This window comes from Dermacentor variabilis, chromosome 5 (assembly GCF_050947875.1).
Source record: "Dermacentor variabilis isolate Ectoservices chromosome 5, ASM5094787v1, whole genome shotgun sequence".
Taxonomy (NCBI): Eukaryota; Metazoa; Arthropoda; class Arachnida; order Ixodida; family Ixodidae; genus Dermacentor; species Dermacentor variabilis.
In genome coordinates, this window is record NC_134572.1 from 182320362 (window position 1) to 182344723 (window position 24362).

Below are 24362 nucleotides of genomic sequence, written 5' to 3' on the forward strand. Positions count from 1 at the left end.
AGATCGCTACTTTTGGAAGTTTTGATCTTTTTATATGCTTCACAGCAGAGAGTAATGCGTAGGCCTCGGCCGTAAAGATGCTTGTTTCCGGATGCAGTACATCGGATTCCGAGAAGGATGGGCCGACGGCTGCATAGGATACCCCGGCATTTGACTTCGAAGCGTCTGTGTAGAACTCTGCGCAGGAGTGTTTGTACTGCAGTTCTAGGAAATGCATTCTGATTTCGGCCTCAGGAGCGTTCTTTGTAACTTTTATAAAGGATATGTCACATTGTATCACCTGCTACTCCCAAGGAGGTAAGAGCTTGGTTAGGTGCATTAAGCGATGCTCGAGGAGTGGGACATGCATTTCATTGCTAAGCTCCCTCACACGCAGCGAGAAAGGCTGTCTTATGGAGGGGCGATTGCTGAAAAGTGTAGCGCACGTCATATCGGTAACGCTATGAAAACATGGATGTTCAGGATTGGAGTGTACTTTAAGGAAATATGTAAAGCTAATGTATGATCTCTGTAGGTGGAGAGACCATTCATTCGATCCGGCATATAAGCTTTCGATCGGGCTTGTTCTGAAAGCGCCCGTGGCTAAGCGGATACCTAGATGGTGAACAGGGTCTAGCATCTTTAGCGCGCTCGGGGCGGCAGAGTTATATACCACGGCACCATAATCTAATCGTGACCGGACGAGGCTTCTATAGAGATTCATTAGGCACTTCCTGTCACTACCCCACGTAGTCTGGGATAGAAGTTTCATGAAGTTCATTGTTTTCAGACACTTTTCTTTAAGATGTTTAATGTGTGGGACGAAAGTAAGTTTATTGTCCAGTATAACACCTAAAAATTTGTGCTCTTTGTTTACAGGTATCTGATGTCCACACATTTCCAAGCAAGGATCCGGAACCAGACCTCTCTTCCTTGTAAACAGCACACAAGAACTCTTTTGAGGATCGATTTTAAAACCATTTTTCTCTGCCCACCCTGACACCTTGTTCAAACCATGCTGTACCTGTCTCTCGCATACTGCGAGGTTACAGGATTTGAAGCCTATTTGAATGTCGTCCACATAGACGGAATAAAAAATGGCCGGTGGTAAAGAAGCACGAAGCGTTGTCATCTTAACAATAAAAAGTGTGCAACTGAGCATGCCTCCCTGGGGTACACCAGTTTCTTGTGTAAAAGGACGTGACAGCACATTGCCGATTTTCACCCGGAAGGTACGATTGGACAAGTAGCTTTTTATTAGGTTGAGCATATTACCATGAATGCCCATTTCCGATAAGTCTCGCAAGAGCCCGTATCGCCACGTTGTGTCATACGCCTTTTCCATATCGAGAAATATCGAGATGAAGAACTGTTTATGTATAAATGCGTCCCGGATATTTCCTTCAATACGTACAAGATGGTCGGTTGTGGAGCGCCCTTATCGGAAGCCACACTGATAGGGATCAAGCATTTTGTTCTGTTCAAGGAAATAGATCAGTCGCCGATTTATCATTTTTTCAAATACCTTACACATGCAACTTGTGAGGGCTATCGGGCGGTAGCTTGCCACTGAGGAAGGATCTTTGCCTTGTTTTAAAACAGGGACCACAATGGCTTCTTTCCATGCGGTCGGAAGGTACCGTGCGTCCCAGATAGTGTTGAAAAGTGTAAGTAGTGTCACTTGCGCGTCATTGTGTAAGTTTTTCAGCATTTCGTACATGATTCTATCAGATCCTGGTGCGGAGCTCTTGCATGCGCTCAAGGCAGCTCTCAATTCGGCTATACTGAAAGGACGGTTGTAAGGGTCATTCTCTCGACTTTTTCTTGTTAATGGCTTACGTTCTTCTATTTGTTTATATATGAGAAAAGATTGCGAATAATTGTTTGAACTTGACACGCTCTGAAAGTGCTCCGCAAGTGAGTCTGCCTGATCTTGCAGTGTGTCGCCTTGTGTATTTACCAGAGGGAGTGAATATGTTTGTCGCCCTCTAATTCTATTTACCCTGTTCCAGTCTTTGGCCTCGTCTGTAAACGAGTTAATGCTCGATGAATACTTCTGCCAGCTTTCTCTTCTGGCCAGTCGGCGGGTTCTCCTGCCTTGGGATTTTACTTGCTTAAAGTTCACTAGACTCTCTGCAGTGGGAGAAGCGCGTAGCAACCCCCACGCTTTGTTTTGTTTCTTACGAGCGATCCTGCAATCTTCGTTCCACCACGGGACCCGCCGTTTACATGCCAAGCCATTTACTTCTGATATGCATTTAGATGCAATATCCATAATGAAGGCTGTGAGATACTGCACAGCAGCATCAATTCCTAAACAAGACATGTCATTCCATGAGATATTAAGTTTCGGAACTTCTCCCAGTCGGACACTTTGGACACTTTGTTCAAGTCCTGTTAAATTTGCCTCTCACATACTGTAAGGTTGCAGGATTTGAAACTTATCTGTATGTCGTCTATGTAAACAGAATAAAAAATGGCTGGCGGTAATGAAGCACGAAGGGTGTTCATTTTCACGATGAAGAGCATGCAGCTGAGTACACCTCCTTGAGGTACACCAGTTTCCTGTATAAAAGGTCGCCACAATACATTGCCGACTTTCGCGCGGAATGTACGGTTGGACAAATAGCTTTCTATTATGACGAGCATATTGCCCCGGATTCCCATTCCCGACAAGTCTCTCAAGATACCATAGCGCCCCGTAGTGTCGTACGCCTTCTCCATATCGAGGAATACGGATAGGAAATATTGTTTATGTAGAAAGGCGTCGCGAATGTTTCCCTCAATGCGCACAAGGTGATCGGTTGTGGACCGCCCTTCTCTGAAGCCACACTGAAAGGGATCGAGGATATTGTTGAGTTCAAGGAAATGTACAAGTCTGCAATTAACCATTTTTGCAAAAAGCTTACAAAGACAATTTGTAAGAGCTATCGGGTGGTAACTTGCCGCCATGGAAGGGTCCTTACCCTGCTTAAGAACAGGGACCACAATCGCTTCTTTCCATGTGAATGGGAGGTATCCCGTAGCCCAAATAGCGTCGAAAAGCGTGAGTAGTGTAAGTTCGGTGTCAGTGTGTAAGTTTCTGATCATTTCGTACATGACTCTATCAGGTCCCGGTGCAGAGCTTTTGCATGTGGTCAAGGCAGCTCTCAACTCAGCAATACTGAACGGCCGGTTATAGGGTTCATTCTGTCTGGATTTTCTCATTATTGGTTTGCATTCTTCTATTTGTTTGTATTTCAAAAAGGATTTCGAATAATATTGTGAACTCGACACGCTCTCAAAGTGTTCTCCAACTGAGTCTGCCTGATCTTTCAGTGTTTCACCTTGTGTGTTCACCAAAGGAAGTGAATATGTTTGTCGCCCTTTTATCTTATTAACCCTGTTCCACACTTTGGCATCATGTGTATAGGAGTTGATACCAGATAAAAGCTTCTGCCAACTCTCTCTTCTGGCCTGTCGGCGAATTCGCCTTACTTGGGATTTTACTTCTTTAAAATTGATAAGATTCTCCGCAGTGGGGAGGCGCGTAGCAACCCCGACGCTTTGTTTTGTTTCTTACGAGCGATCCTACAATCGTCGTTCCACCACGGGACACGCCGTTTGCATGCGAATCCATTTACTTGTGATATACATTTAGTTGTGGCATCTATTATGAAGGCTGTAAAATATTCCACAGCAGCATCAATTCCTAACGAGGACATGTCATCCCATGATATACTAGTTAAGTTTCGGAATTTCTCCCAGTCTGCTGTCTCAATCTTCCACCTAGGAGCCTGTGGTAGACATTCTTTTTCTTTATGTGTTTTTAGCAGTATGGGGAAGTGGTCGCTTCCGTAAGGATTCTTGGTAACTTCCCATTCGAGTTCAGACAGTATACAAGGGGAAACTAGGCTGAGGTCAACTGAAGAAAATGTTCTGTTTGCGAGAGAATAATATGTGGGTGTCTTCTTATTCAGCAGACACGCACCGGATGAAAAAAGGAACTGTTCAACGAGGCGACCTCGCGCATCAATACGAGCGTCTCCCCACAGGCTGCTGTGCGCATTGAGATCGCCAAGAACAACATAGGGTTCTGGCAATTGATCTATCAAGGACTGAAATTCATGTTTGTTTAGTTGGTAATGCGGGGGTATGTAAAGCGAGCAAATGGTGATGAGTTTGTTTAGTAGGACAGGTCGAACCGCCACTGCTTCAAGGGACGTTTGTAGCTTTAAAGGTTGGCACGCTATACGTCTATGAGTGACTATGGCAACACCGCCCGATGAGGCGACGGCATCATCGCGATCTTTGCGAAAAGTTAGATACTGCCGAAGAAAGTTTGTGTGTTTGTTTTTTAAATGTGTTTCCTGTAAACACAGCACTTTTGGATTGTGTTTTTGTATAACTTCCTGCACATCATCAAGGTTTCTGAGAAGACCTCTGACGTTCCATTGAATTATTTGTGCATTCATATTGGGAGATAATAGGTGCTGTGTGTACAGAAACAGAAGTAGTGATTATGGGAATTACAGTGATTAAATTACAGAGCCCTTTCGAGGCCCTACAACGGGAGTTTTGCTCTTTCTGGAGCGTTCGAGGGAGCCTCGCCGCTCCGTAGGCGCTTGGTGCGCCTTGAGGATAGGTGCTGTGTCCATTGCCTCTTGTGAGGCGCCGGACACGTGCTCTTGCGAGCGAGAAGTTTTCAGAGAGAGTCCCGCCTTGGAGGGCAAGACCCCTGCGCCCGCCAGCCCGGAGGTCGATGGGGCTCCCTGAGGAATTTGGCTGCGCCGGCTGCTGCCAGCGCTGGAAGGGGCCGGGGAGGGAGGGGCAGCCTCGGCTGCGCTCACCTTCGGGGTCGGTGGCCCCGTCTGCTGGGTAGACGGAGCAGCGCTAGCTGCAACCGCCGCGGGGGCAGATGGCGTAACTGCCGACTCACGGCTTGTGGGTCGGACAGCCGCTGGAGGCCGTTGTGACGCTGCCCCCTGACGCGTCACTTCGGCAAAGCTGGTCTTAGGAAGGTATGCAACCCGCCTGCGTGCCTCTTTGAATGATATGTTTTCTTTTACTTTGATTGTTACTATTTCTTTTTCTTTCTTCCAAGACGGGCAGGACCGCGAGTATGCGGCATGCTCGCCATCACAATTTACACAGTGGAAAGAATTCTCACAAGCTTCAGAGGAGTGTTCATGCGCGCTTCATTTCGCACAAGTTTGGCGGCCTCGGCAGCTCTGCGAACTGTGGCCAAAACGCTGGCATTTGAAACATCTGAGTGGATTTGGCACGTACGGCCTAACACGGAGCTTGATGTACCCGGCCTCGATTGACTCGGGCAAGATGCTTGATCCAAAAGTAATTATTAGGTGCTTCGTCTGAATCTCTTTAACATCCCGCCTCATCTTAATTCTTTTGACATTGATCACATTTTGTTCTCTGAAGCCCTCCAGGAGTTCTACTTCAGTCAGCTCAAGCAACTCATCATCTGACACAACACCACGGGTGGTGTTCATTGTACGGTGTGGGGTTACTGTTATAGGGGTCTCCCCGAATGACACTAGTTGCGGTAGTTTCTCACATTGTTTTACGTCGCGGAGCTCCAAGTGGAGGTCGCCGCTTGCCATCCTCGACACCTTGTAACCTGGACCAAAAACATCAGTCAGGGATTTTGAAACAAGGAATGGTGAGATGTTTCGGACTACTTTGTTTGGCTTTTCAGAGTGAATAACGTGAAAGCGGGGAAAATTCTGGGTTTGGTGTCCAAAAAACTTGAAGACATCTTCGGTGCGCCCTCGTTTCTGAGGACGATCAGCAAGGGAGGGGAAAGAAGTTTTCATGAAAAAAATGTATATTTTCGGCAACAGCGCCGACCGCCCACCACGGAGCCCAACAAGGGGACGCGGCAGAGCTTGCATACAAGTCTGCAAGACGCCAGTCGTACGCCATCACTATAACCGAATATGGTGTACCCAAGGTTGGATAGCCACACAGGGTTAACCCTTGCCGCCAGGAGAAAAGAAGTAAAAAGAAGAGAGAAGGAGACAGGAAAGGTCAAAAAGTGAGAGATAAAGACGAAGATTGAAGGAGGGAGAGACAGGAAAAGGCGACTGCGATTTCCCCCGGGTGAGTCAGTCCGGGGGTGCCGTTTATGTGAAGCAGAGGCCAAAGGGGTGTGTTGCCTCCGCCGGGGGGCCTTAAAGGTCCAAACACCCAGCATCAGCTCAACCCCCAGGATCCCCCTTTCCCCAGACACGGCTAAGCCGCGCTCGGCTACACGTGGGAGGGTCAAACCCTCGTGTGCTCGGGTACGTGGTGTCGCAACACACCAAACGCCTGCTGACGCAGACGCCCCTGCGGGGGACAACCACAATTACCAGCTCTGTTTCTGACACTAACAAAAGCCTGGCAAAACTCAGAAGAAAAAATCCCGCACTCACCAAACATCGCAGCCGAAAATTCAGCGCAGTCGTTCCGCTGCAGGCAACCAGTCATCACACAGGGCTCGCTGCACTGCTCCCGGATGGTCGTTGTGCTGCTCAGCATACAGTCGACCGCATATCTTCGCTGCTGGCCTCCGTTGTCGCGATCTCACCACTGGGAATCAGTTGTTGCAAATGGGTCGCAAGCCCCAAGGGTAGCGTTGGTCTGGCGGCCTGGGGCACAACTGGAAGCAACCGAAGGTCCTGGCAAAGGATGAGTCGACTGCTAACAGAACAACTTGTTTATTCTAGCATCGCAAAAGAGCGGCCGGTCAGGTCGACCGAAGTGGAGAAACGGGAGACCACGTTACTCGACTGAGTAAATCGAAGCTTCTCTCTTGGCGTCTGGGGCCAGCTGCTTTTATACTCTCGAGGGCAAGAAGGAACGGCTCGCAAGAGGCGCACGTGACGGCGGCGCACGGACACGTTGTGACAAGAAGTGACGTATCCGCCGGGCAGGCGCCGGTCAGACCTCCTCGCTTCACAGTTGGGGAGCTCCTCTCCCCGGCTGCCACGCTTTGACAAGCGTGGGCACCAACATGCACAAACACACACACGAAGACACGTGGCATTGAAACATGCCTGAACGCGCTCAGCAGGAGGCGTCGGGAGAGCGCTGAACTGGCCAAAATGTCCGCCGCTGTGAACGAAGCCCCGGCGTCCATTGCATCCGCGCCGGCTATACCTCACGTCGGAGGCGAAACGTAACACCCTGGACGGCTTCCGGTTTTGCTTGCTGACGTAGCCCGCTAAGAAAGGGAGCAAAAAACAGGGATTGGCGTTGCTATCGAGCCCCAGGAGTGCGTTAAAATTTAAGACCGCGCATTTTCAACACTTTTTCTCTATACATAAGGATGATTTTAGAAGTCCAGGTTGCCGTAAGTTATGCGAAAAATTATAGTAGTTATACGCAAAATTATACCGCGAGCCGGGAAGGTGGGGCGATGCCCTCACTCTTCACTCAACACCTGGCGCACTATAGGGTCAGCAGGTGTGCCCTTTCGCCCAGTGTGCTCCTTCGAGGTGCGCTAGTGATGTGACGCCGCAGCGAGTGGAGCTTTAGGCAGCGTTTCGGTGGTACACACTAGAGGCGCCGGCTCTTTCGCTTAACGGGAAAGCTTTCGCATCAATAATTAAAGCAAGACCTAGATGGTTAACATAAAAGTACCAAATGAGTTATCCAAATGGCAATAAAAGGTTAATATTAGCTAGGGAGTTCTTAAAGAGCCCATGGCTTAGAATTGTAGCAGCATTCTTGGAAGAGTGATTCCATTCGCCAGATGTGCGTGGGAGATATTAGGTTGAAAAGGAATTTGTTGTGGATGAAGGTATGCTGAGCTTGCTAGCATAAGCTAATCTTCGAGGTATGTATAGCAGTGACCAAATCAGTGTGTTGTGTAACGCAGGGGGATGAAATATTTTATGAAAAAGACAAAGTTGTTTGCGACGTCATGCGAGAGAAGGTAAGTTCGAATTTCATTTCGTGGCTGTTATACTTGCAGTTCTGTTATAATCAGACAGAATCGAACGGTCTGCGTTTTTCTGGACAATTTCAAGAGAATATAAAGGTGTTCATTATCCAGATTCCAGACATACACGGCGTAGCCCAACTTTGCATGAATGAGTGTTTTGTAGAGCATCAGATTATCACATAAGAATTCTTTCAAACCAAAACAGCTTGCAGTGGTGCATTGGATTTGCACAAGAATTTTGATGTGTGCAACAATACTTTTTGCACAAACCTTACTGTGGAGGTCCGTCTACAATGCAAGCAAATATTTCGTTGTTTCGATTTCGCGTTAAACTGCGGATCTTTCTTTATTATTGCGAATGTTTAAGTTTCCATGAAGTCTTCTATATGCCATTACGCTAGGCTTGGGAGCGGGATAGTTGGGATTCCTAAAATAGTAGATTTGAAGGAATACGGGGACGAAATATGACACCGTGAACCTCTACCCACCACTTAAAAACACGTGGAATGCGGGAGATGCAAATTCAAGGCGATTAGCAAAAACGAGCACAAGGTGAAAGCAGGAGGCAACGCTTTGACAAGAGGACTTGTCGAAACCTGGAATCCTTGAAGAAGACAAGTCCACTTGTCAAAACGTTGGCTCCTGCTTTCACGTTCTTCTCGTCTAACTATCACTGAGATATTTTTTTAGTGAATCGGCGCGGTAAGATAGACGGCAATGGCCAAAAAGGTATGCGAAAAGAAACAGAGAGAGAAATACACAGGAGGAAACTTGTCAAAGCATGCCCCCAATACAGCAATAGCGCACAAATATGTGTATGCAACTAAACACCTGAACTAAAAATGTAATTGCCAATCTGACAAGCGCAAGTCAAATTGCCTTAAAACCAGTGTCGAACCAAACCGGAAACCGAAATGAAAACCGTGCTCGACCGAGATTTTGAGCCTAAACGAAGCCGGACCTGTAATCTTACAACGTGCCTGAGCTCGAGCTAAACCTGAGCGGAAAAATAATAATAATGGTTACTGGTCAGCAAGAAGTGGTTCAAGCATATAGTTTGAGAATTAGTGCTAATAGATAAATCATTAAAATTATTTTAAATAGTTACTTTTTCAGTCAGCTCACCTTACTCGCAGATTGTTACGACTCCCGATTTGCGTTGTGTGTGACAATGGTGATAGACTATGTGTAAGTGTTGTTAACTATGCCGCCACCTAGAAAGAGCTCCTTGCACTTGTGAACCCGGCTATGCAAGTAGGTTCTCGTGAGTGAAACGTCGTTTCAGGAGATCTGCGGAATCACCCTTTCAGCTGACACTCTCAATTTGGTCATTAGTTGAGCTCGCTGTTATTACTCAATAATCTGTGCAACTGACACGCCAGGAAATACGACGAACAAGAGCGACGGTGTCCTCGAGGAGGGAAAATAAGCAAACCGACGAGTTCATTAGCGCGGCTTCTTTTAACTATAGCATTATGGTCACTGATGGACGCCGCCACCTCCTCAGTGGACGAACACAATTTGTGTCAACGGCACGGGAATTCTGCCTCTCTTACGTGCCATAGTTCAACCCACGTTCGGACAGTATAACGCTCTTCGAATTTGCAAATCATTCATGGAGGACTATGCACGTGCTTCGTAATTTATATCCGCGTTTAATCACTGCAATGTTCGACGCTGTGTGCAGCTTCATGAAAAAAGTAGACGTGGCGTTCCATATAGAGTGTCCTCATTTGTCCTTCAGAAGCAAGAATCTTTTACCTTCCTATTACAAAAAAGCAAGACAGAGAGCAATAGTTAAAGTGTTGATTTATATTCATGCTAAAGTAAATTAATATATGAAACAGAATGTGAATACGCACTTTCTCTGGCACCACCGATCATAGGCCTTAGTTTACTCAATTGACGCAAAAGAAAAGGGTCATTTCACGCCAAGTCTCCCAGACGGCTTACTCAACCACGTGAGATTTTGCAGTAATAATAATGTTTCTTTAATACCCTGCTCATAGTGATCTTTCTATGTATTCTTGGTGAAAAAACGATTTCCTACCAGTTGGCCTGCTTTAAAAGTGTGCTGTAGTCGGAGAAGCACCAAGCGAAATTTGTTTTGAAGAAATACTGAGGAACGTGGATCAAAATAAATGGGCGGTTAAGGTGCACAAGTATCTGTACCTGAAAATCGGTAACGTAATATGGAGGAAGCCACAAAGAAAGTTAGAAACCGAGTATATGTTAATTGAAATTGTAAATGGTGAACCAGGAGCCACCAGAAAGAGAGAGAAACACAGACAGAGTATTGGACTGATAGAATAGAAGCAAAAAAAAAATATTGCCGACTACCACGATACCCCCTAGTGCAAAGTTGCAGCGTACCTCTGTACGTGTTGTCATTTCGCGATATATTGGCTAACGCCTACAACATGACTTGTGCGGCAAATGGCAAACTGAGCGAAGTGTGGCGCGACTGCCTCGCTAATCGGGAAATCGTGACAGGCAGCGCGTGGGTGATGCATGGGCGCGATTTGCAGCAGCGGCCACAGGCCGACCTACCCTCGTGCAGCGCTTTGTGCCCATGCGTGGTGTTGGTGGACGCGCTCGCCCCATGCCATTGGTGAACAGACGACGGCGCGCTAGTATGGCGCCATCTCGTAGATGCTGTCGCCGCAGAGCCCGTCTCGCACGGCATTACGTTTTTCTTCTCACGCTGCCACCATGCGCTCCTGCTCGGCTTTCTGCCTTCTGATCCCGCTGCTTCCTGCTGCTCTACTTTCGTCCTCGCACCCTCTTCGTTATTACCATTTTCAAGCCCGCAGCTGCGCTTCGAGTTCGCTATTTCATCCTTGCCTGTGCTCGTTCGCTCGGTTAGGCTGAGGACAGAGGGACGCCGACGCTCAACGCATGAACACCCGCCTACGAGCTGCGTTATAAAATATGCAACGTGTAGTGCAGTGCTACAAAATATTAGATATACATTACAAAACTGCGTAAAATAAAAAATAATATGAGACAATTGAGAAATGCTATATATCAATAAATAGGGCAGGATATCGCAAGCAGAAATAACAGAATATTTGAAAGTCGAACCACAAACAACGGCATGGCAGAATAGAAAATCGAATAGAATGACACACAGGCTACGTCGCGAACCTCACGCCTCCGCCAAGTTTATCACTCTCTTTAGCGACTGTGTGACGCATTGTTAAGCGGTGTTGTAATCCGACAACGCTATTTGTAGCCTTGGAAAGCGGTCGAAACTCTGCTACTTTGTCTCGTGTATGCTACCTCCCTACATGTCCTAGGCGACAATACATAAATATTGGTAGCATATGCAAGTGACCTACGTTTGAAAGGGAATGTTTCTTTACTGATGTTTTGGCCGTGGCACGTATCCGTTCAAATGATCTTCACTAGAGCTGAAATTCGGGATAGTTGGTTATTCATGATCGTCAAATCACATCACATGAAAAACAAGATACGAACGTAAAACAACGCTGTGTATGTCGTTTCTGCGTTCATCCCTTGCATATTAAGCGCTGTCATTCAACGGGCAAAAGACTGTTCACTCTGACGAAGGCCGTGCCAGTGCCCAAACGTGAGTGCAGAATTATTCCTTTTTAATCTTGTGCCATCTGCATACTGTTCAATAGACGATAACCACACCTGTATACCTAATTCAATTACATACATACACACACACTTACCTATATATATATATATATATATATATATATATATATATATATATATATATATATATATATATATATATATATATGTTGGTGCCGGCAATTCTTTTAGTTTGGTGCAGCTGCGCGATACAGAGACGCCAGGCGAGTCAAACGTTGATGATGAGTAGTATATATTGTCACGTCGTAGTGACGGGGAAGAAGAAAGCAGCAGTAGTGTGAATACGATCTTCTTATTGGGCGAACCTGCGCCCACAAAAGCAAATTACACACAAAGCGAAACGATAGCGGCGAACACAGTCGGCGATTATCGGAATCTGATCGGCTGGTCAAGCACGTCAGCTTTTATGCACAAGTCATCCAATCTTCCAGAGTAATCACTGGTGCCCGCGTATCTTCCAGAAAGTACTAGAGAATTCGGGTCGCGCATACAATCAGATTACACAAGCTTCGGTTACAGCAGATAACGCATAGAACCATCAAAAACACTCCAGTAAGTACCAAATCAAGCGCACGCGCCCTGCGTTGAGCGAAGTTGTTAGTTGGTGAAATTTAGTCCCCGAGAAAAGGATAAGTAAACGTGTCAATTCGCCCGTCCAAAACAGCATCGTTTCTATGCTACAAAGGGATATGAAAGTGAAAACAAAACTACGTGTAATAAAGAAACAGCAAATCAACAAAGAAACGAAGTTGAAACGAAGTTTCTAATTTCGTCAGCGGGCGTTAAAGCACCACCTGGACGACTTCAGGTCGCGTGCACTGCCGCTGCGATTGCGGAATGCCGTCTTGCACGAACTCATAGTTCAGTTTGCCAATATGTCCCAAGATCTTGTAAGGGCCGAAATAGTGTCGTAACAGTTTCTCGCTGAGTACTAGTCGGCATATCGGAGTCCAGACCCAAACATGTTGACCTGGCTGGTATTTCCACGTAGCGTCGTCAAACACTGTAGTACCGGCTGTAGGTCATTTGCTTGTCCTTGATGCGCAGGCGGGCGAACTGTCGGGCTTCTTCGGCGCGCTAGAGATAGGCGGCGACGTCTAGATTTTCTTCGTCGGTGGCATGCGGCAGCATGGCGTCGACAGTCGTCGTCGGATTCCTGCCGCAAATCAGCTTGAACGGCGTGATCTGTGCTGCTGCACCGTCGTGTTGTAAGCAAAGGTTACGTACGGCAGGACCGCGTCCCACGTCTTGTGCTCGACGTCGACGTACATTGCTAGCATGTCGGCAAGGGTCTTGTTCAGGCGCTCCGTAAGACTATTTGTCTTCGGGTGGTAGTCTGCAGGACTGTGGCCTGTCTGGCTGTATTGCAGAATTGCTTGGGTGAGTTCTGCTATAAAAGCCGTTCCTCTGTCCGTGACGAGGATCTCTGGGACGCCATGTCGCAGCAGGATGTTCTCGTAGGAGAATTTCGCCACTTTGGCAGCCCGGCCTTTCAGCAGAGCTTTCGTTTCAGCGAAGGGGGTGATGTAGTCAATCTCCACGACGATCCACTCATTTCCGGATACGGACGTCGGAAATGGTCCCAACAAACCAATTTCTATTTGCTGAAAAGGTCGGCAAGGAGGCTCAATCGGCTGTAGCAATCCCGCTGGGCGTGTCGGTGGTGTCTTCCGTCGCCGACAGTCACGGCATATCTATACGTTACGGGCGACGTCGGCTGTCAGGCGTGGCCAGTAGTACTACTCTTGTATTCCTGCTACCGTGCAAGAAACCCCGAGCTGCCCGGCTGTCTGATCGCCGTACAGGGTGTGCAAGACTTCAGGCCGGAGTGCTGCAGGCACAACGAGAAGGTTGATTGCGCGGACTGTGGAAAAATTCTTTTTTACGAGGATATCCTTGTGTAAAAAAAAACGAAGACAGTCTACGCCAAAATACCCTAGCGACAGCGTAGGTCTTGCCTTCTAATTACTCCGCAAGACTTCCTAACTCCAAGTGCGCTCGTGAAGTCGTCTGCGATTATTGTTTCAGGGAAGGGGTCGTCGTGCAGTTCCTAGCGGTGGCCGGCCAATAAGGGCGGCGACAGGCTGTTTGGTGTCAGAGTGCTTCCCCCCGGACTTAAACATGACGGTCATGTCAAATTCGTGGAGTCTGAGACTCTACTATGCTAGGCAACCTGAAGGATTCTTTAAATTTGCCAGCCAATTAATACAAGGCGTTCTGGTCGCATACCACTTTATAGTACCTGCCTATATGTAAGGCCGAAATTGCACCGTATCCCAAATGATCTAAGATACTCTTTCTCCGTCGTACAATTATTCGCTTCCGCTTTTCACAGTGACTGGCTAGCCTAAGGTATTACGCTTTCAACACCGCCCTTCCTTTGATCTAGCACGGCACCGAGGCCTAAACTGCTTGCGTCAGAGTGAATTTCCGGCAGAGTGAATTTCCGTCTTCGCGTCTTCCTCCATGTGTGAAAGCACCGTCGTGACTGCGCCGTAGTGTAAGCTCCTCAAATGCGTAACCTTGTTGTATTTCCCATTTAAAGTTGACGTCGGCGTTGTGAGATGAGTTAATGGTTCCGCAATGCTTGAAAAGTCTCTCACAAGGCTCGTCTAATAGGCACACATGCAAAGTTATCTGCGCACTGCCTTTTTGTCGACGTGCCGCAGAAACTTAAGGATGGCAGCTGTTTTCTGCGAGACGGCACGCACTCCACACTTGCTGATGACGTCGTCTAGCGAAACGGCACTTTTATGGCTTCAGGGTGAGTTCAGATGATTTGATCGCATTTTGTATTGCCTGAAGCCACCTGAAGTGATCTTCCAAATTCTTGGCAAAGACTACATCCTTCAAGTCTCCCCCTTCGGTTCTTTCAAGCGTGTATCCATCACGCTGGAACATTGCAGGTGCAGAGCAAAGTCCGAATGGCATCCCCTTTAACACGAAGAGGTCGTCTGGAGTAATAAACGTGGTCTTCTCTCGATCCCTTTCGTGGTCCTTAATTTGTCATTAAACAGCCTTGAGATGCATCGACAAAAACTACTTAGCATTGCAGAGTCAGTCTTATGCGTGATCTATGCGTGTGAGAGGGTATATGTCCTTCTTCGTTATTTTGTTCAAGCAGCGATAATCGACGCACAGGCGTAGAGTTCGATCCTTCTTCTTCAGTAAGACTACAAGAACCCCCCCCCTCCCTCTCCCCGGATTCTGGACGGCTGGATGATTTCGTCGAACAGCATTTCTTTGTCATGTTGCATTATAGCTTCTTGTTCTCGCATATAAATTCTGTAGGGGCTCTGGCGGACTGGTCGAGCGAATTCGTCGGTTAATATGCGGTACTTTGCAACTGTGTTTGCTGAATCCTCGACGACGTAGAAAGGCAGTATGTATTGTCGGAGAAGACTTTCGAGTTGTTGTTTACTCAGGAGGAGGCATGAGTTTATATCCAAGACTGGTTTCGGAACTACGGTCGTCGAGTCAGACGCAGCAGAATCGGAGAGGACAAACGTATTGGAGGTTTCCACAATTTCGTAGAGGTACGCGATCGGTTGGTTGAACGTGTTTGGTTTAATTCGGTCAGCATCACTTTCGCGTTTCCTTCGTGGAGTCGAGTGATCCCCCTTGCAAATTTCTCGGTTGGGCAGTAGACGTTGGTCGCCTTCAATGACATCTTTTACATCTGCAGGTGTTTTGTTGCCGACAGAAATGACAATGTAGCAGCGAGACGGGATGTTCAATGACCTTCGAACATGCTCAAGGCGTAGTGGCTACGAGAGCCCTCCGACATCACCGTGTGATTTTAGGATACCATTATCGATTTCGACTTCAGGTTGATGATTGGGCCTTGTTGGTTCAGCAAGTCCATGCCAATAATTACGCCGTGTGAAACATTTGGAGGATAAGGAATGTGGCAGGGTAGTTTCTGTAATGAACGGTAATTCTTTCCATGCAGATTCTCGTTGGTGTTATTAGGTGCCCCCCATCTGTCCGAATTTGAGGGCCTACCCATTCAGTCTTTGCTTTCTTCAACTGGGCGGCAATGGGTCCACTCAAGACGGAGTAGTCGGTTCCTGTGCCCACTCAGGCGGTGACTGTATGGCCGTCGAGATGCACGTCAAACTCGGTGGTTCTTTGTATTGCGTTGCAGTTAGGTCTTGGCGTTTTATTACGGCTGTGCCGTGTTCGCCTGCGGCTCGAACGTCCCATCGTCGGGCGTTACTTTGTCGGCGTATTTTTTTTTCCCAAGCTTCGTCGGGATATCGTCGTCTCGTTGATGTCTCCTCAAGAGACGCTCTTCGGCGTCTTCGTAAGCGGTGGAGGACCTTCGTCATTTCGACAAACAGCAACCGCACCTCCATCGTTCGCTGTATTCAGTTTTCAGCATATGGGCTTCCAGACAGGCCCTAGGCTGGGCCGCTGTATGATCGGCGTGGCGGGGACAGGTTCGCTGGGCGACCGCGAACGAGGCGGTCGTCTAGGGCGTCACTGAGTAGCGGTGAGGTAGTCCGCGATATCACGAGGACATACACCTTGTTGCGGGCGCGGTGCGTACATGGCGAACCGTCGCACTCCAATGTCATGTTATACGCATCGGTGGTAGACATAGCCCACTTCTTCGCGGTGATAGCAAAGCGGATGGTGGTCGAGGGCGCACCAAAGTTCATTCTTCCTTAGAATACTGTGTGTGGGGGTCGACGGGTTAGTATGCTGGCAGCGGCAGCATTCGGCGCTATGTGTCCACTACCACCGACGAAATGCGGTTTTAGGGGCCCAAAGGAATGACGAAGAAAATTTGGTGGCCCACCGGCATTTAAGCGCTAGGACAACGCAGCAGATAGCATAGAGATAACGCAAGCTGCTCGCGTAGCCGGACCAATGTTGACTTCGGAGACGTGACGAAAGGTGGGAAGGCAGCGACATCGACGACACAGGCGCTCCTTTTCCAGCCAGTTTCGGTTCCAAGGAGCCTTTCAAGGAGAACTAGATGTTCGAGTAGCTCCCACATGAAATCCGCTACTCAATATTTGATCGTTGGGATATGTAGTGTCGAGGAAGGGCCCCAAAATACTCATTTCCTCTAGCCACCCTTTTTTCATAATAATAAAGCTAATTACCGTAACTTCGCTAATTAGCCATGTCATTGCGGCAATTGCTCTTTATCTAGACGCCGCCTAACCGTAGATTCACCTGGTAAACATAAAGTTACCATGATATATATTTTTCTAATTTAAAAAAATTTATCCAGCCCAAAAAAATCCTGTATGTGTATACATATGCTCTGAGCGTGTACCCTCCATGGTGCCCAAGAAACAATGCGTACCTTTTTATAAGACTCAAGAAGACATCCCATCTTTCGCCGAAAAGAGTGCGGCGCAATGTCGTTCTGCGCTGCCAAAGGACCAGCGTCCGTGGCGACCTCGGAGGATAGTTGACTGAAGACGTGAAACAGCTCATGTGCTATGACCTGCGTAGATTTGCGCCATCTGAGCACTTGTCTAAAGTGAGAGCTGCAAATGTTGCTGTTACAATCGGTAGTTGGTTGCTGCATTCTTGTCAGGTTACCAGAGCAATGTAAACAGGAATCAAAGAAGCGGCGTGAACACCACAAACGCTTGTCTAGATAAAGCACGTTGGCGAATTTGTTGGTTGCAATTCATAATAACACAGTTCGGCGTGACCTGACACGAGGTATTAGCTGGTCTAGAGTCATTTAACATGAAAAGAAACGTGGCGATTTCATTAGCATCGATGCCCTTCACCCCAAACGAAAGGAACGTAGTATCTTCGGGAAACAATGAGTGGCACACATGCACGCTAATAACGCTCTGTTTTATGGATCCTGCATTGTGCATACCTGTGTCAAGCAATTTTATTTTTACTCCAGGGTTTCTAGTGTCTGCATCTTTACTTCGTTTCCGGCTTCTATTGCACTGGTAATACAACCAAGAACACGGGCTGATTGATAAGGGCACACTGTTCTAGGCTGTTTGTTTACCGCAATCTTCCGAAATATCACAGTTCCTCATGACAGAGTACACAAAACATATAGCGCTTGCCAATTGAGTGTCACAAATCACAATGTGATTGTACAGATTTTCGTGTAATTTTTGTTTAGTTCTGCAATGCTGCGTTGGCTCATTTGTTTTTCTTCATATATTCAATACGACCAACAGTCTTTCGACAGCCAAGGCAGCACTGCTACAGTTTTATGAAGTGCAAAAAAAGACAAGTCGTCAGAACATCGAGTAGTGTAACGACAAACTGACTAGCTGACTAATAAGTAACAAGCAGAACACGATCGCAGGTCCATAGGGCATTTCCATTCTTCACAGAGTGCCCTTCCACTCTGTGCAGAATGTCCAGCGAAGCTCAGTATGTGGGCCCCCTTAGAGAGAAGCTGAAGAGGTTTTAGAATTGGAAGAGTTGCGCTGGTTTCGAATGCTGCCACAGTATGATTGAACTGCTTAAGTTATTTTCTCGATTGTGCAGTAGCAGCGCTGCAATCGCCGTTTAAATTTTTGTTGAAGCTCCTTCCCCCCCCTCCCCCTCGCGCGCAAAGCGTAGCGTGGAAAGACGGGGCGAGAGTATGGCGTCAATAGAGAATTTTAGTGCGTGCGGTATTCCGGCAAGCGCGGGCGTTTTGCCGGTTTAGTGGGGGCATAAACGTGAGCGGCCAGATTGGTGGCGCCAACTGGTGGCGGAAAGCTCAACCACACAAAAACAAAGCTAATTACTATATTCTGCTAAGCAGCTGGAGTAAATTTTTGACAGCGGCGTAATCATGTTCACAATTACGCTCCTGCCAAATATTTGCACCAGGAGCGAAGCAGGATATAGTAGATTACTGCAGTTTTAGCTCTATGTTTTTCTGGTTGAACTCTACGCCACGAGGCGGCTGGACCACTCTGGCCGCTCACGTTTACGCCCCCGCAAATACGGCAATCTACCCAAACCGCCCCAGTTTGCGGAACAGTGGACAGGCTAAAAGCCTATAGTAAGCGGTCACGTGAGCGCTCTATTCGAATCACCCACCCCGCCGATACCTTACATGACGTCATGATCGTCTACGCAATCGAATCTCATCAGCCGACGCGCGGCGTCTCCCACAGACGCTGCGCCTTGTTTTTCTTATATAAAGCGAGTAGCAGTCACCACAAAGTATAGTTTTGTATTCAAGGGGTGAAGAACTATAATTCGCTGAAAAGCTCTTTTTTTTTTTAAAAGTGCTTCAGCTGCCCTTTAATGGCGAACTGCACAACCGCGGGTCGGCTTGGCATTTCACTATCCTCGGGATCGGCACACGTATGGGGAGTGCTTAAAGCCGGCTTCACCTGCAACGCAAATCGGCCCGGCATATCACTGTGTTCGGTATCGGCGCGCGTATGGGGAGTGAATAAAGGGAAAATGAGACATCCACCCGTTCGTAGCAATTGCTATGGGGAGTGCTTAACGCCTGCATCACCTGCACCGCGGGTCGGCCGGGTATTGCACTATACTCGGGATCGGCCAACGTATGGCGAATGCTTAACGCCTGCTTCACCGCCGCGGGTCGGCCCGGCATTTCACTGTCTTCGGGAGCGACCCACGTAATCACGTTTTATTCTTGTAGGATGGCGTCTATGACGGCGCGTACACGACGGCACGAACGCAGGTGGCGCGTCCTCCGAACGCAGTGGCGCGCAGGAGGAACGCATGTGGCGCGCAGGAGGACCCTCGAGTTTTGTGTCGACTCATGGACTTGATCGTACGGGAATCAGTGCTTAACAGCTTCGCTGTAAAATAAGGAAAACCAATGACAGAAATGATATAAACAGAATTACAAGTAACAAAAGTAAATGCAAACGCTACACAAGACGAGTCACGGCCGATATAAGGGATTCTTGCGACCTCACCTATGTCACAGGAAGTATGTTCCATTCCGTTAGGCTTCTCGAAAAAAAAAAGAATATCGATAGGCGTTTGTTCTCGTATGAACCATTATGAACATCCTTTTGTGTTTGCTTCGAGTCTCTCGTTCGGTATTGTACTACGTGTAGCAGGCACGTACGCAGGATTTTTTGTAGGAGGGGGGGGGGGGGCAAGCCAAGGTAACTTTTCTATGCAAATGAGTTGGAGGGTACTTCAAATTGAATAATGTCGACCATTTGCATAAAGATGAATAAAGCCGCTAAAGGGAATTGAAATAACGTCTATCTCACAGGTACGCCTGTGAGATACACCTATTCTTTACTTGGCAAACAAAGAACCACATCAATTGGACTCGCGTACAAAGATGCGCAGGATGAACCTTGCCAAGAACAAATTAATAAGCGAAAATGCAAAATAAAGATTTCTAGTAACGTTTTTTAATTAGCTCTGGAAGAATGTGAGAAATGTATATTTGTGGAACCGTCACAGCTCTTTTGCATCCCTCGTTTACTGCTCTACCAAGTAGCAAAACCGACTCGTGTTGTTATTTGGGAAGTTGCGCGACGGCGCGTGGTCACCAGTGCCGTACAACTAGGTAGAGCGCAGGACGCTGCGGTTCTGGACGCACTGCGCCCACCGCGGAAGGTTAGAACCCCTACCTCCCCCTTTTCGGTTAGCACAGAAAGGAAGTGGCTACGCCAGGCGTCTCGAGTGATAACTGTAGAAGCGTCATACAAAACAAACGGAATTATTCTCCAGTTCCGGCGGCATTTTCTCTAATTCCTTTTTAAATAAAAAGATGCTGATCCACAAATATTTTCACAAACAATTTTCGCTTTTCCTCCCTGTTTGGCTGTTGCCTTGGCTTCCTCGCTTACTAGATCGCTTAATTTCTCATCTCCTTACGACTCTTGTTTCCAGTTTCCCATTTTGCACCAAAAATTCCTGTACAATAAGGGAAAAACCAGACGAGGTAACAGGTGACAGTCATATTGCTTATGGGTTTAAGGGTTATAGCAAAGTCTGATGATGGACGCTATTTCGTAATATTTTATTTTCCACCTTATCTAACCAATATCGGGGATATATGGCTCGGAGGATCTGCCAGCGTTGCGGCGAGCTGTCACTCGAGGAAATAATGAAGCCAGAGGAACAATTAAACGCAAGGGGCGTTTTCTGCGGCCGCAACTCGTTCCACGAGCATACAGACCACCCGACTATGAACCGAATCCCATTCCTGGCCCCTGGATCAGTCTAAGGAAAGAAGGTTGAACTAACGAAGCAACAGTGATGCGCGTGATTGTTGAATAGATGGTGACATAAAAATTGTGTTGGGCAATATAAATAAAACTAAATATTATAATTGAAAGAATAGACTACGCCCTGCCTGCTGCAATAGATGGTGACAACTGAATTCATCTTGAGTTAATCACGCGGGCACCGAATCGATGACAAAACTGGCCTCCACACCCCAGGAGATGCCTTTAACTACCGGTATCAAAAACGAGTGAAAAAATTGACTATTCCCCTCCGTGAAGATGGAATGGCAGCGAAAGCTCACGACAGTCAAAGCACTCACACGAAAAGCAGAGTCTTTCACATCGGCTGTGGGTCGGCCTGACGATAGTGCAATATCGGGCCGACCAGCGGCTGAGGTGAAGCAGGCGTTAAGCACCTTCCATACATGAGATAATTCCGAAAGTAGTGCAATGCCGGGCCGACCCGCGGTGGAGGTGAAGCAGGCATGAACTTGCCATACGTCGGCCGATCCCGAAGATACTGGAATACCGGGCCCACCCGCGGCGGGGGTGAAGCAGGCGTTAAGCGCTCCCGACACGTGGGTCCATCCCGAAGGTAGTGCACTGCTGGGCCGACCCGCGGTGGAGGTGAAGCAGGCATTAAGAATTCCCGATACGTAGGCCGATCCCGAAGATATTCCAATACCGGGCCCACCCGCGGCGGGGATGAACCAGGCGACCAGAGCACATCGCATTGCCCGCACCAGTCACTCTAATACAGTATATCCCCCACAAGCCCATACCGTTACTTTTCAGCAATCATTTTTTCTGCGCACAACACGAGACTGGAATGGCCTGCCCGCCGAAGTTGCCACTATCATCGACCCACTTGCATTCAAGCGACTCATCGGAAATATCTCTTTGTAATTTGTAGTATCTCTTTGTCACTAACTCCCCACTCCCTCATGTAATGTCTCAACAGAGACCTTTGAGGAAATGAATAAATAAATAAATGAATAAATGAATAAATAAATTAAGCGCTCCCATCACGGGGGTCCATCCCCAAGGTTGTGCAATGCCGGGTCGACCCGCCGTGGAGGGGAAGCAGGCGTTAAGCACTCCCTATATGTCGGACAATCCCGAAGAATCCGAAGGGCGCGTTATAGGTTCCCAAGTCCACAGGGGTATGTGCCATTGATCTTCGACCCTTTTCGCACAGTCCCCAGGATCGGCCCACATGCTGATTTTTTTCTGTTAACGGACGCCGAAAAAAACTACGGAAGTTAGTCATACACTGCTTTCGCTTTAAAAGCAGGAAAATGTTGACCACCGAGTAGCTTGATTTGTGATTTGTCGACGCTTTAGCAATGTGTGTGAGTAGTGCCTTGGGTGGATAGGGGGGGGGGGGTATGCAGCTTAATTTCGGGGGGGGGGGGGCGGACACCCCCGGGCACCCCCTTGGGTACGTGCCTGACGTGTAGGATTGCCGATTTTGTTCTACTGCGGATATTAAAAAGACTTTGTAGCTTATGAGGGTTGCGGTGTGTCTCTAGTGAGGGCGGTCTAGGTTGAGCGCGCAAAGTGTCTATCATAGGCGTGGTAGATAAATCGTAGTGTGCTGTTTTTACAATATTTTTGAACGGCGTGTGTTACTTTTTAGACAAGGGTACCAAACAGCGTTGGCACATTGAAGAGCCGGGGCTTATAGGGCGTGCGTAGGCAGCCAATATTATTTTACTCGTGACATGCTTCAATCGGAATTTTAGCAGCCATTATTTCTTTAATACAGCCGGTACCGCATGGTCTACCTAAGCATTCGAACCTAAATTTGAACTAATATACACATCTAAATACCTGAGGGCACTATCTGTTGTGATTTATTCGTTGTCTTTCTCACATTTTAAATAAAACAGTTGTTTCTTTCGCGTCATATTGATGTGTGCGTATTTTGAAATAATAATATACGTGTCCAAAGTGCGACACCGTCGCTAACTAGTTATTAAGAATGCTAACTAGTTATTAAGAATGACGTGGTCAATTTTGGGCTCAACGCTGCGATACAAAACGCGGCCATCTGCAAGGTAACGGCTAGCAAGAGGGGAACGAAATGACAGGCAACTTAAGTAAATCAACAAATGAGCGGTCCAATAAGTGAGCCCTGCAGAACTCCGAATATGGATGGCAGCAAGGATGATTTATGTCCTCTTGTTTCAACATGCTGGTGTATGCCTGAAAAGTATGTGACAAAACACCGTAATATCTTGTCATCGTTTGCCACGTTGACCTTGTTCCGTGATATTCTAGGAAACGAACTTCTCGTATTCTAGAACAATATTTTCAATTGCACCGCGTTTATCCAGAGCTGCTACCTAATTGTTAACAGTGTGAATGAACTGCGTATACATCAATTGGCCCTGACAAAAGCTCTGTTGTCCAGGATGCCAAATGTTGCTGGATTCCAAGTGGGAAATTAGGTGGTAGAAAATAAAATGATGTATTGGTTTGCAACAAGAGCATAATACGGAAAGTTGTGTGTAATCATTGTCAATAACTGTCATTCTCTACACTGACTTCCATGTATGTTACATAGCATGGAGAATGCGAGCGATAAACGGTGAGCGGTGAGCAACATTTCTTGAAGGTAAGCATTCGAATGACGTCGAAGCACTCCATGTTATTGCGTCATGTACCTAGCTAAAGACGTTGACGGGAAGAAACACTCGTCGAAGATCAATCAGTCAATGAGGCTAAATAGGCTGCACAATGGAGATTTCCTTTCAACAATATAGAATTTATCGCTTTCTGTTTTCTTTTTTTGCTTTGTAACCCATTCAGAATGCAAGGGCGTAACGGAGAAACAAACCAGAGACGCCGTGCTGAGCATAAAAGCGCTCTATCTAGACAGCCGCAATGCAACCGTAGAATTAGAACCAGGTCTTGAACATGAGAGCGATGTAGATCAAACTACATCCGATGCGTCCTTTCGCAATAACTTCGTACAACCAAGTGTTCAATAAGCTGCCTTACTCTCCGTTCTGCGTTCGTGGGAAAGTACCGTCGGTATGTCTGTATGTTGTTATTGCGCTTATATTTCACAGCGGAGCCATGTCTACTCTCTCATACATTTTTAAATGCCGGTGTCTCCAAAATCTCGCGCCCTCTATGAGGAGGCACAGACAGCTGGCCTACCGAAAGAAAGCTAAGAAAGCACTCGGATGGACGGACGGACGAACGGATGGATGGATGGATGGATGGATGGACGGATGGACGGATGGATGGATGGATGGATGGATGGATGGATGGATGGATGGATGGATGGATGGATGGATGGACAGACGGACGGACGGATGGATGGATGGATGGATCCTATGAGCCTTCCCTTTAGAATGGGGTGGTTGGTTGCGCCAGCTAGCTCTTGTTACTATATTGCTTAATGTCGCACCTATGTTAGAAAAAAAAGAAAGGAAAAAGAACCCACGATGAATTTCTCTAACCAAACTTTCTGAACCCCTATTGTGAACGTTGCACGCCTTCGTTGTATGCTGTTTTCCTACTTCCACCAATCTTCCAATTTCCGCTTGTTAATCTCTACTACGTACATGTTTACTTTCCCCTGCTATCGCTGAACCCAATGGCTTCAAGAACGCCAGAGACGCCTAAATTGACAGCTAGGCAGATATTCA

The 24362-nt window shown here is 47.3% G+C and overlaps 1 protein-coding gene across 1 annotated transcript in view; it reads right to left on the reverse strand.

Moving 5' to 3' along the window:
• Window positions 1-24362, reverse strand: part of LOC142582056 (neprilysin-3-like) — a 79524-nt gene that overhangs the window by 19002 nt on the left and 36160 nt on the right. The window contains exon 4 of the mRNA XM_075691477.1: window positions 16854-16997. Within this exon, the coding sequence (XP_075547592.1) occupies window positions 16854-16997 (144 nt within the window). The remainder of the gene's footprint in view (window positions 1-16853; window positions 16998-24362) is intronic.